Source organism: Erythranthe guttata, chromosome 8 (genome assembly GCF_056151865.1).
Source record: "Erythranthe guttata isolate IM_541 chromosome 8, IM_541, whole genome shotgun sequence".
Classification (NCBI taxonomy): Eukaryota; Viridiplantae; Streptophyta; class Magnoliopsida; order Lamiales; family Phrymaceae; genus Erythranthe; species Erythranthe guttata.
Genome location: NC_142540.1, coordinates 1540107 through 1553777, shown reverse-complemented (window position 1 = coordinate 1553777; position 13671 = coordinate 1540107). Strand labels below are relative to the sequence as shown.

The window sequence follows — 13671 nt, the reverse complement described above, 5'->3', positions numbered from 1 at the left end:
TGAAAGTTGCCATAGGTGACCGTTTGGGGGGGGGGGGGGGGGGGGGGGGGGGGGGGGGGTCTAACGGTCGTCTTTTATTGACGTTAAAAAGTCAAGACAAAAAAAAGGAAGGTCCAGCCAAACGTAACGGAAACATTTTTGGTGGTGTTAGTCAATTTGTCAAAGCCGACACACACTTGGGCACACTCTAAAAACACACACAAATAATGATATTTTTTTTGTTTTTAAATTATTGGTCAATTATATCTAAATGTAGTCAAAGTTGATTAATGCAAAAATGTCCACTATCTATCTCAATTGGGCATTGTGATGGACGATTGTGCAAGAATTCATTCAATAATTGAAGTCTTAGTTATTTATTTAGAAGCCCATAAAGTAATTGGTAGGGTGCAAAATGGCCCAACCGTAAACAAACGGCCCAACTCGGGGTTTCATAAAATCCATTTTAGCTTTTGGTCCTTCAACACTAGTGTTTTTGGAAATCCTGCCCTTTATTTATATATATTTACATGATATTCCAATTTTCCATCTGAAATGAACGGTTCAGATTCATCTTCACACAGTCAATGGAGAAAGTAGCACTGCACGGTATTGGAGAGAATACATATTGTAGGTGGATTGGAGATGAGCTGGGGACATGCAGTTACAACGAACTAAGGGGACCACTTCCACTTGAGCTGCATTTTGAGCCGGAAAACCGTCTCACGCGCATGGCATTTTGTTTCTTGTTTTGTGTTTCTCGTCAAAAAATTTCGAATCGTTGATTGATTAATTCACAAAACCATCTAATTTTGGTTTTCGCAATTAAAATTGTCAAAACGAACACTAACTATTGATATGGAGAGTTTTCGTATAAGAAGAGTCGATTTAATTCACTAAGGACGACAATAGTATCCTTCATTTTATATTATAAGTGAATAAAAATGAAATTTCAGAATTAATTCCGTCGATTCAAATCCGAAAAAAAAAATCTTTAAGAAATTGTTCTATTTCATTTTCGAACTCCAATTAAACAAACTACAGTAAGTTTCCGACACCTACATAAGATGGAGTCAAAGCAATCATTTGATATTACAGCTGAAAATAAAATAAAATTAGCAATATATCTCACGACGATGATTACGTATCAAATAAATGAAATCTAATAGTTCGTGTTGACCGAGGAAAACAAGTTCTCATAATTTTGTTGACCTTCTGCTCCTTTTTTCCTGCCCAGAAAACAAGGAACACCACATAAATATAAACTTAAAATAAATAAAAAATCTAGAAGATCTCTTTACTAATTTTATTATCAAATTATATATATATATATATATATATATATATATATATATATATATATATATATATATATATATATATATATATAAATAACATCTACACGCATGACTAAATGATTATATATTTTTGGGTAAATTACGAAAACCCCCTTTAACTTAGGTTAAATAACAAAAAACACCACACTTACCAAAATTCCCCCGACGTTTGTTTCCGTCTTACACCGACCCCGTTAGGATGTAATTTTTCATGGAATCTTTTTAATTCTAGTTAATATTTTCCCGAAAAATGTTAGTTCTGTAGGAATAGAATCAGCTTTTTTTGAGAAATATTACTCGGAATAAAAAATATTCCATGAAAAGTCACACGTTGAGGAGGTCGGTGTAAGATGGAAACAAACCTGGGGGGAATTTCGGTAATCACGGATAGATGGACGTATTTTTGTAATTTAGCTGAAGTCTAGGGGGTTTTCATAATTTACCATGTATATTTTCATACTTTATTACAATTTCTCCTCAAAATTAATTCCACCACTGGATGGAAGTCAAACGATTGGTCAACAGTACTGTACTATGATTGGACTAGACTAATATAAATTAGTATTTGTAATTTTAATTTTTGCCATCGATCACTACCTTTTTCTGAGAAACAAATATAATATGTAATTCATGCATGGTAGTTAAAATTTAACTATCGTTAATTAGTAATCAGAAGTAGTAGTGTCATAGCGTTTCGGAGAATTCGGGGCCCTAGGCGAGACTTAAAGAATAATTCAAAATGGGGCCCCTATTTGTTAAAATAATTGTTTATAAGGGTGTTCGAAATTGAATATATTAAAAAAATTAAATAACATTTCATAAAAGTGATGGACTAAAATATTACGGGGTTCAGGGGCGGCGCCCCCGATTTTTTTGTTTTTTAAAATGTTTGAATATAAAATAACTAAAAATATGAAAAAATTTCAACATAAACCTAATGATTTGCTGGTTCACTTCTTATTGTGACATATAATTTTTATAGCAAATAGACTTTATAAATATTTTATAAAAAGAAACTTGAATAAACTAATGAATATTGATTCAAATTTTAGGAATAAAATAAGTAATTAAGACATTATAAATTTAATATTTAGGGGCCCAAGGTTATTGTAAAAATATCTACTTGATCATTAATTTTAGATTTATTTTAGAATTGATGTTGCAAAATATTATATATAATAAATTTTAAAAATAAGTACTGATATATAAAGTGTATATAAAAATATTTAGAGGCCCTAAATTTTCGTAAAATATTGGGGGCCCTAGGCGACCGCCTACTTCGCTTCCCCTCATAACCGGCCCTGCTAGTCTCTATCATAAAAATTACAATTCGTTAATCGTTATGCTTCTATGAATTTTTTTTCCACCATTTCAAGGTTTCTGCGGCTCTCAATCAGTATATATATATATATATATATATATATATATATATATATATATATATATATATATATATATATATATATATATATATATATATATATAAAATGGTGTTAATATAAAAAAAAAACAAAAAAAACAATATGTATAGAGTATAGTAACTGAAAGCGAAAATATGAGCTGGAAATGAAGAAAAAGCTTGCTTTTATGTTTATCAAACTAACAATATTTTTCTAATTTGGGGAAGGATTTAAAAATTATTAGTTGGGATTGCCCATCATCAATTTCAACATCTTTCTAATAAATAATAAATAAAAATAAAACAATAAAGAAATAAATAAAATAAATAAAAAGCCATCGTCACGGCTTTAAATTCAGCACCTTTTGTCCATAAAGTTAGTTTTATAATATGATAGCCAATAATTAATAATATATATATTTTGGGATATATATTTGAATTATAGCAGCAAAAATCATTTTTCACTCAAAATTTACTCGAGTCTATTTTCATGTTAGACGCAATTAATATTTAATTCACTTTCAATTGACATGTACCAATCATCCATTAAATAAGTTGGTGGCCATTATTTAATTGATCACGTTGTAGGTATACGGTAATTATAATTAGTTACACTAAATTAAAATAGATTTATTCCAAAAAAATAATTTAAAAAAAATATTAGCATGTTTATACTTTACAAATTAGTATGTCTATTTAATAATATTTTGTAAAATAAAAAATATAGAAAATCTCAAAGTATTTGTAGATAATACACACTGAGGATATATGATTATTAAATTTTGGGAAAATTATGGCCACCTTGAGGTAAGATTAAATTGCGAAAAACCCCCTCATGTTTGGATAATTACAGCTATCCTTTCCTTTTAAATATTTTTACATAAAATTTATGTAATTAGGTTATTTATCGAACCAAATCGTATATTCAGTTCAGTAAACGGTATGAAATGTTGTCGTACCGAAATTTCGGTTCGGTTTTATCGATTTCACATCCCTAAATTTACCTCTGAAGGGGTGTTTTCGTATGATAATACATAATTAAAGGATTGCTGTAATTACCCAAACAGAAGAGGGATTTTTATAATTTAACCATAACTGAGTGGTGGCCAAAATTTGTCCTTAAATTTAAAGCTCTCTCTCTCTCTCTCTCTCTCTCTCTCTCTCTCTCTTATATATATATATATGTATGTTTTAGACACAATATAACAAAGATTAGAAGCATTCTGTTTCTTAAAAAGCCACGTTCAATTTCATGGCTAAAAGGGAAAGAAAACATTGTTTTGTTTCATTTGTAGCAATTGTTTTGTTATTACATGGCGTAAATAGTGCTGCTTCTGCAACACACTTAGAAGAAGAAGAAGCTGACCGGATTACAGGTCTCCCCGGGCAGCCTAAAGTTAACTTTCAGCAGTTCTCCGGCTACGTTACGGTCAGCCAAGTTCCGGGCAGAGCCCTCTTTTATTGGCTCACTGAGTCTGTTCAACAACCCTTATCCAAACCCCTCGTGGTTTGGCTCAACGGAGGTATTAATTACCATATTTACCCCCCTCTCTCTCTCTCTCTCTCTCTCTCTCTCTCTCTCTCTCTCTCTCTCTCTCACACACACACACACACACACACGCGCATACTGTGTGTGAAAATTTTGCCTTCATATGCATATGCATATGTTGTAGGAAAATCATGCATTCGAGAAGGCAGAGTGCATTTGTGTGTGTGTGTGTGTGTTTTTCTGGCTAATTAGTAATTACAGATTAAAAAACATGTTTTTGCTATATGATTAAATATAAATATACTCGATTACTAATTTTAATTTATTTTTATATTTAGGGTAGACAGAAATTATTTTTATATAGAGAGGCCCCATTTATCTTGAAAGGCAGCAAAATCAGAATTTGGTATTCATGCATGGGGTAATAAATATTAAATTAAATATTAGATGATAAATAATTAGTGTAGAAAAAAATAAATGCTTGAAGCTAACTCATCAGATCATCAATCCTCATCATTTATTGTCATCTACCCATTTACAGTTCTGCAGTATATTAAATTTGTCAGCATGCTTGCTGCACTAGGGAATAGGTTATTACACACAGTCCCACACACACACATATATACATATATAATTATATATAAACATTCAAACATATATTATAATTCACATTTCTATTTTAGGTTGGATTTCGAAATATAGAAAATTAAAAAATATATATAAACTTTAGGACAAAAATTAAATATATGTCTATAGTTCACACCATTTTGGCCACATAATAAGGAATTGAACTGTTTAGTTTACCCCACTTCAAAATTAAAACATTAAAATTTTAATTTTTTTAATTCTTGAAATCTTTTAATTTTATTACATTTTTATTTATTTTAATAATAATTAAAATAAATATATATGTAGGTCCGGGATGTTCATCGGTGGCGTATGGTGCATCGGAAGAAATCGGACCGTTCAAAATTAGCAAAACATCTTCGGGTTTATATTTGAACAAATTTTCGTGGAACATTTTAGCAAACTTGCTATTTTTAGAAACTCCGGCGGGTGTCGGTTTCTCTTACAGCAACCGCTCTTCCGACCTCTTCGACACCGGAGATCGTCGTACCGGTAATTAATTAAATAGTAAACATGGCTTACCCTAATTACTATTTATGTTGATAAAATTAAATACTATACTTACATAATTTCAATAAATCGGAAAAATTTCAGCCAAGGATTCGCTGGAATTTCTGGTTCGATGGTTGGATCGATTCCCTCGTTATCGAAACCGGGAAGTTTACTTGACCGGAGAGAGTTATGCCGGACACTATGTACCACAGTTGGCCAGAGAAATTGTTAATTACAACAAAAACACTAAGAACAAAATTAACCTAAAGGGGTTTATGGTAATTTCCTTTTTCCATTTTTCATTTTACAATTATTTAATTATATATATGAAGTATTAATTAACATTTCATTACACCATTATATTGCTCATAGAAAACATAGTAAATTATTAAAAAAAAAATGAATCATCGTGTAAATTTATAGGGAATTTTGTAGTTTGGTCCTTTATGTGAGGCTATTTAGGGATTTAGTCATGTAACTTATCATGTTTCAATTTTACATACAACAACTTTGCAAATACAGTATTTTTTGTCCTATTTTGCATTAATTTTTAATTTATGACACAATAAACTTGATGAATTTTATTTATGTAGACGCTTAACATTTATAAATTCGACTTCTAACATAGCATCGATAGAACTTTAATTATGTGAGGAAACGGACATATAAATTAAGTTATAGATAGTAGAATTTGTAGTTTTTAAAAGTCTGCATATAAAAATCAGCTAGTTTGTTATTAGCTACATTAATATACAAGTGCTAAAATTCAAAGTTCGAGTGAAATATTAATATTATTTTTTTCAGGTGGGAAATGCAGTGACGGACAACTACTACGACAACCTAGGCACGGTGGACTACTGGTGGAGCCACGCGATGATCTCCGACAAGACCTACCACCAGCTGATGAGCACGTGCGATTTCCAGAGACAAAAGGAGTCGAACGAGTGCGAGTCCATCTACTACTACGCCATGGACCAGGAATTCGGAAGCATCGACCAGTACAACATCTACTCCCCGCCTTGCAACCGCTCCGACGGCAGCCGCCTCGGCCCCACGCGCCACCACATGCGCCTCCCCCACCGACCACACTCTGTACGTGTTTTACAATATAATCGCGCGTCTTTGCATGATTAGGGTTTAATGCAAAATTTGGTTTAGTAACTTTAATTGCGGATTAAAATTAGGTTTTTAGAGAGAAGCTATCCGGGTACGATCCTTGTACGGAGAAATACGCAGAAATTTACTATAATAGGGCAGATGTGCAGAAAGCTCTCCATGCAAACACCACCGGCCGGATTCCGTACAAATGGACTGCTTGCAGGTAAAATTTTTCAGAAATTTTAACTAACTAGCATTTTTTCCCCGTGCGATGCACGGAATATTATTTCAAAAGTGAAAAATAAAATAATCAATTTAATACATAATAAGAAAATATAGTACACTAACATAATAAAAATTTATAATGTAGTATTATTCATATTTTATGTATCATTAGTTTTTCTAAATCTTACATATGAAGATTTATAATCTAAATATATAGATTTAGATTTAACAAATCGAATTTCTATCTTTATCTCTTAAGTTTTAAGATATATTGATGAAAAATAGGAGATTGATAATTGTTGAAAATTAGTAGAGAAAAAATATTAAAAATAAATAATTACAGAAATACCATTAGAATTTTTAGGGTTGCCCAGCGTTTCTTTCTTTTATATATAAGATTAAATCAATGGTAAATTGCAAAAAAACCCATGAACTTTGACTAATTACCAAAAAAAGTCATGATGTTTGTTTCCGTCTTACACCACCCGCACTGACAATGTGACTTTTCATACATTTTTTTTTATTCCAGGGAATTTACACAATTTCAAATATTTTCTTTTATTTCTCACTTATTTAACTTTAACACAAGGTATAACTGTACATATTTTATGTTAAAAAAACTCGATCAACAGTTAATCAGTGGGGAATTTTGGTTATTACGGATATGTGGGGGTGTTTTTCGTTATTTAGCCAAAGTTCAGGTTTTTTTCATAATTTACGCTTAAATCAATTTATTTATTAGTATTTTATTTATTTATTTTCTTATTTGTGTTGTGATTGTGCAGTGAAACGTTGAACCGCAATTGGAATGACACAGATAGCTCAATTCTTCCGATATACCGTGAGCTAATTGCTGCTGGATTAAGAATCTGGGTTTTTAGGTAATTAATTTTAAAATATTAATCTGGATTTATTAATTATTTTTATACCATGAAATTAAATAAATTCGGATTTTTATTCATTTGGATCAATTACGAACCCCTGAACTTAGGCTAAATTATGAAATACACCCCCACCTATTTGTGATTATCAAAAATCCCCTGATGTTTATTTTCGTCTTACACCAACCCCTTACAATTTATTTTTTTGATTCCATGGAATATTAGACTTTACACAATTTCAGATATTTTCTTTTATTTCTCACATATTTAACAAAATGTATAATAAAATGTACATATTTTATGTTAAAAAAACTCGATCAACAGTTAATCTAAGGGGGATTTTGATTATTACGGATATGTGAAGGTGTTATTCGTTATTTAGCTTAAATTCAGGGGGTTTTTATAAATTTTTCTAATTTTTTTTATTAATGGCCTAAAAATAATGAATTAATATTATTATTATTATTGCAGTGGTGACGTAGACTCAGTTGTGCCGGTCACCGCGACTAGATATTCTTTAAACCAACTCAAGTTAGATACCACAATTCCATGGTATCCTTGGTATGTCAAAAAACAGGTACGTTAAATTAAAATTAAATTTTTGATATTTATTTATTAATTTATTTTCCTTATCTCAATTAAAAAAAAAAACAATTAAATTAAATTTAATTTAATGTGATGAATTAATTAAATAGGTGGGAGGGTGGACTGAGGTGTACAAAGGGCTGACGTTTGCAACGGTGAGAGGAGCAGGCCACGAAGTGCCTATGTTCAAACCCAGAGCTGCGTTTCAACTATTTAGATCTTTTTTGCAGGGGAAGCCCCTCCCTAAGTCTTGAATTGTAATTTGGCCCCGTTACTTTTTTAATGTACTAGTGGGAACTTTATGTTGATTGTAAACCCAAACTGAAGATGTTCTTTGGCATAAATTGCCAACTTAATTGGTCTGGTGAGTGATTGGGAATGAAAATATTATTTTTCAATATTTGTTTAATTTCTAGAAGATATTACTTTCTTTTGGATAATTTATAGAAACATCGTAATGTGATGTGTTGCGTGTTCAAATAAAGGGTAAATTAATTTACAAAGAAAAACCCTTTTGGTTGAGAAATTACATTCTACCCCTTGCAGTTTGTAAATTTCTTAAATTCAGCCCCTACAAAAGGGTGGGTGTTAATGTAACAAATTTATAAATTTCAGGAAGTGGATGTAATTATGAAAACAAGAGGGGTTGTTTCGTAAATAACTCAAATAAAAGTATAATTGTGATGGGCTTAAGTTCAAAGTCCAACTCGTATTTTAATGGTCCAGACCCAACTTACAATTATGAAATAAAAGCCCAAGGATATTCAATAATTATGAAAAAATGGCCCAATTCATGGGCTGAACTTAGAAGCTAAATATATATATATATATATATAAATATGACTTAATTATCATAATTAAATGCAAAGCTTTATAATATGATTCATAAGGTTTTTTTTTTCCTAACCACGATTTCAGGGGATTTTGATGTAGTTTTATACTTTTATTAGACTTTGAAAACTATATAGTAACTAATTAACTATGAAAATGAGCAAGGTTCGATTATCTTAAAACCAAATTGCAGTTCTAATTTATCCAAATTTGGTCAATCAGCCGGCCAAAATTTGGTGAATGATTAATCCAATACACCAAATTGGACTTTTTGTATAAGATTAGAAAACTAGTCGTTATCCACATTTAAGTCAAACATATGGCGATTTTGGCTTAGCTTATTTAAAACAGCTGATAAACTATTACATCTTATTTTTTAAATTATTTTTAAGGTGTTTGAATAATAATCTTATGAGTAATTTTTACTCATTGTAAGATCTTAAATAAAAGTATAGGATAAAGATATTAAAAAAAAAAAAAACAAAATTTATTTGCTCTCCAACGACTTAACTTTTTTATCGTAAGATTTTTTCTCAAAAAAAATACCAAAACACTTTGGATGAGCTTATAAACTCTTAAATATCTTATATAACTTTTTTTTAGCAGCTTATAAGTTTAGTCAATTAAACACTCTATTAACCATCTTGCAATGGATCACTTAGCCATTGGAGCAAGTAAACCTATGTCAACTCATCGTGTTCGAATCTTCTTGCCAACGGTCGCTACGTGGAGCTTGTCGCATATGCTTAACCTAGTTGTGGTTCACGTCTTTCCTATGCTTTGCAAGCTATTATTATACGAGAGTTTAAGTTTATCCAGTGCACATATATATGGTTGGTTGCGAGTTCCTACATTCTATTAAAAAAAATTAAAAAAATAGAATAAAATAAACTATGTTAATTCATACATGGGTGGGAATGTCATGGTCATGGTCAATTTTTCCCTAACTAATTGAAATTGAATTAGGTAGGGTGATAATTGCTGATTGCAACTAATAAACGTGCCCAAGTGTAATAATATATAAACATATATATAGCTGTAATATTGAGCTCATCATGTATAGCTATAATATTCATGAGGTCATCATATATATATATATATATATATATATATATATATATATATATATATATATATATATATATATATATATATATAATTAATTGTATACGCAACTATAAATACAAATTCATGACGAATTTCTTAAAAAATCAATGGTTTGAATTATTGAGAGAAGTAAGAAATAAATGTCAAGAATATACAAAAAAAAAATGTCAAAGAACATACAACAACAGTCAAGAGAGAGAGAGAGAATCAAAATAACAGAGTCTTGGTCCAATTGTCAAGCAATCAAGGTCAAACGTAGTCTGGATTTTTAGCAGTTGGCATGTGCAAACATGGTCACCTCTCATATTTATCAAATAAATAAATAAATAATTTTCCTCGAAAAATATTTTACAATTTATTATTATTATTATCATTACTTTTTCTAGTTTTGCAGAATTTATGTGCACAAAGATTAAAATAATTACATGCATATATATATCTATATATATAGATTAGTAGTTGGACACATAGCTCAGGTAAAAATATAGGAAGTTTCAAACTCAGGTGAATCAAAAGATTTCACTTTCCCTGTAAAATCCAATGTTTTTATCCGACAAGATTTAAGCAATTATTAATTATATTTTATGTATATACTGTAGCAAAGAATATAATTGACTAATTTATCAAATATTTTATTATTATAATATTTCCGCCAAGACTCAGAAATCAGAAAGCCAAAGCAACAAAGTTTTTTTTTTGGGGATTTCTTTCTTTTCTTCTTTTGCTTCAGATTTAAAAAACAAACAAACAAGAGAGATCGAGTAGAGTTTTAATTGTGGATCAGCCATTAAAGCAGGGTTTTTCCAGCTCCACAGATCATTACCCAATAGAAGGGTATTTTCTCTCTCTACTTTCTCTCTCCAAAATATCTCGCGCTTCTTTTGGGTTATTGCTTGAAACTTGAAAGAATAGTTGTGATATTTTGATTATATTGAATTTGTGAAAATTGAGCTGGATTATTTGAGGTTTAGGGTTACGAATTGGTACTATTTGTGAAGATTTTTGAAGGATTGGGGGTATTTGTGAAGAAATTGTTTAAACCTAGGGTTTGTTGTATGATATGGGAGACTGTAATAATGCATCCACAGAATCTGCAATGGAAGAAGCAGAAGAAGAATTGATTGCTGCAGCTCAGCGTATTGTGAAAGCATTGGAATCTAAAAAGTATCTAACCGAAGATGCTCGAAAAATCCTCGCGAATCTCGGATTGCAATTGACGAATATGACCTCGTTGTTCGCCGAAAGCAGAGTAATCGAAGTCGAATCCAACGAAGAACACAACGAAATCGAGCTGCAGCTCAATCGAATTTCCGATAAAATCATGGTTTGGGAGAAGGACGAGTCGATGATATGGGATTGTGGACCCGACGAAGCATTCGAGTACTTAAAAGCCGTCGAAGAATCTCGTAGATTGACGGAGGTTTTGGAGAATCGGAGCCCCGACAGCCGAAATGACGATTCTACCCTTCTTCGTAGGGCCCATGACCTTCTCCAGACAGGAATGAATCGGCTCGAGGACGAGTTCCGCCACTTGCTTGTCCAAAACAGGCAGCCTTTCGAACTGGAGCATATGTCGTTCCGATCGAGTGAAGAGGATAGTATAATTGAGGCGGGTTCTGTTATTTCCTCTGGCGATGACTCGGTCGATGACGTGGCGGCGGCGGCGGTGGTCCACCGGGATAGCATGGGCCGCTCCTCGGTGGATTACGTCATCGAGCTGGTGAACGTGGACGTGATCCCCGACCTAAAAAGCATCGCCAATTTAATGTTCGATTCGAATTACGGACGTGAGTGCTCTCAAGTGTTTGTGAATGTCCAAAAGGACGCGCTCGATGACTGTCTTTTTATACTCGAGGTGGAGAAATTGAGCATCGAGGAAGTTGTGAAAATGGAGTGGAAATTATTGAACTCGAAAATTAGGAGTTGGATTAGGGCAATGAAGCTATTCGTGCGCGTCTACCTCGCGAGCGAGAAAACCCTAACCGAAAGGATATTCGAAGATCTCGATTCGGTGGGGTCCGTTTGCTTCGCAGAGTCATCAAAAGCTGCAGTCTTGCAGCTTTTGAATTTCTGCGAGGCGGTCGCCGTGGGCCCTCACCAGCCGGAGAAGCTGATGAGGATCTTGGACATGTACGAGGTTCTCGCCGGAGTTATACCGGACATTGCCGGACTATACTCCGGCGAGGCCGGGACATGCGTTACAACAGAATGCAAAGACATCCTTAAAAGATTGGGCGAATGCGCAAAGGCGACTTTTCTCGAATTCAAGAACACCGTCGCATCGAGCGTCTCGACAAACCCTTTCCCCGGAGGTGGGGTCCACCCACTCACCAAGTATGTGATGAACTACTTCAAGACGTTGACCGACTACACCAAAACCCTCGACGAGGTTTTGAGGGACGAAAAGGACGAAAACACCCCTCAAGAGGAAGAAGAGGAGGGTCCCACCGGAACGCAATTCCGATCGTTCTTCGATATACTCGAAACCAACCTCGAAGTCAAGTCGAGCTTATACAAAGACGAGGCGCTTCGAAATCTCTTTCTAATGAACAACATCCATTACATGGCGGAGAAAGTTCGGGGGTCGGAACTGAGGATCGTGCTGGGCGACGAGTGGATAAGGAAACGGAATTGGAAATTCCAGCAGCACGCGATGAACTACGAGAGAGCCACTTGGAGTTCGATCCTTTTCTTGTTGAAAGACGAAGGGATTCAAAACCCGGGTTCGAATTCGATATCGAAGACGCTGTTGAAGGAGAGGCTGCAAGGGTTTTACGCCGCGTTCGAGGAGGTCTACAAGAATCAATCGGGGTGGTCGATCCCGGACGGACGGTTGAGAGACGACCTGCACATATCGACGTCGTTGAAGGTGATACAGGCTTATCGAACTTTCGTCGGGAGGCATATTAATCATATTAGTGAGAAGCATATTAAGTACAGTGCTGATGATTTAGAGGATCTTCTTTTGGATCTTTTTGAAGGGTCTCAGAAATCATTGCATGGGGGGCATAGGAAATGATTTTTCTTGATTTTGATTTATTTGAATTTTTAGATTTATTTGTCATTTTGGAAGAGTGGCATTTATATAGTAATTCTTGTAATGACTTCTGTCACATATTTTGGTTATACAAGTTTTGCAGTTTTGGGTATTTGTTGTGCATTGCTTTAAAAGAATTTGAATCATATGGACTGTTGTTGGTAACAAAAAAACTTAGGGCAAATTACGGTCGACCTCCTGAGGTAAGATCAATTTACGAAAAAACCCCTTATGTTTGTGTAATTACAACTACCTCTCGACTATGTATTGTCTTACACGTCCACCCTTACGGTTTCAAATTTACCTATTGAAGGAGGGAATTTTTCGTAATAAAATGCATAATTGGTGGGGTTTGTTGTAATCATCCAAACAAGATGTGTTTTTTCGCAATTTGATTTTACCTCATGAAGTGGTCTAATTTGAACAAAAAAATAATATGGAGGGTATTGTTAGAAATTAACAGGAAATATGGGTGGAAAATGCAATATTGGTACTGAAAAAAACATAAATGGGCCGCAGAACTAACTAGACGGGCCCATTTGTGTATATATATCCAGTGGTACAGTCAGTTCTAAGCCTAAGCC

At 33.1% G+C, this 13671-nt stretch overlaps 2 protein-coding genes across 2 annotated transcripts; both read left to right on the top strand.

The window, feature by feature from the left end:
* The first annotated feature begins 3574 nt into the window (after positions 1-3574).
* SCPL25 (serine carboxypeptidase-like 25) lies at positions 3575-8510 on the top strand. The gene is made up of 8 exons (XM_012996187.2): positions 3575-4238; positions 5120-5323; positions 5426-5601; positions 6128-6415; positions 6508-6644; positions 7432-7527; positions 7999-8104; positions 8223-8510. The coding sequence occupies exons 1-8, from the start codon at positions 3968-3970 to the stop codon at positions 8364-8366; spliced, it is 1422 nt and encodes a 473-aa protein (XP_012851641.2). The 5' UTR covers positions 3575-3967; the 3' UTR covers positions 8367-8510.
* A 2020-nt stretch (positions 8511-10530) lies between these two features.
* Positions 10531-13199, top strand: EXO70E1 (exocyst subunit exo70 family protein E1). Its single transcript, XM_012996181.2, has one exon. It carries the CDS (start codon positions 11111-11113, stop codon positions 13067-13069), a length of 1959 nt encoding a protein of 652 aa, XP_012851635.2. The 5' UTR covers positions 10531-11110; the 3' UTR covers positions 13070-13199.
* Positions 13200-13671: the final 472 nt, after the last annotated feature.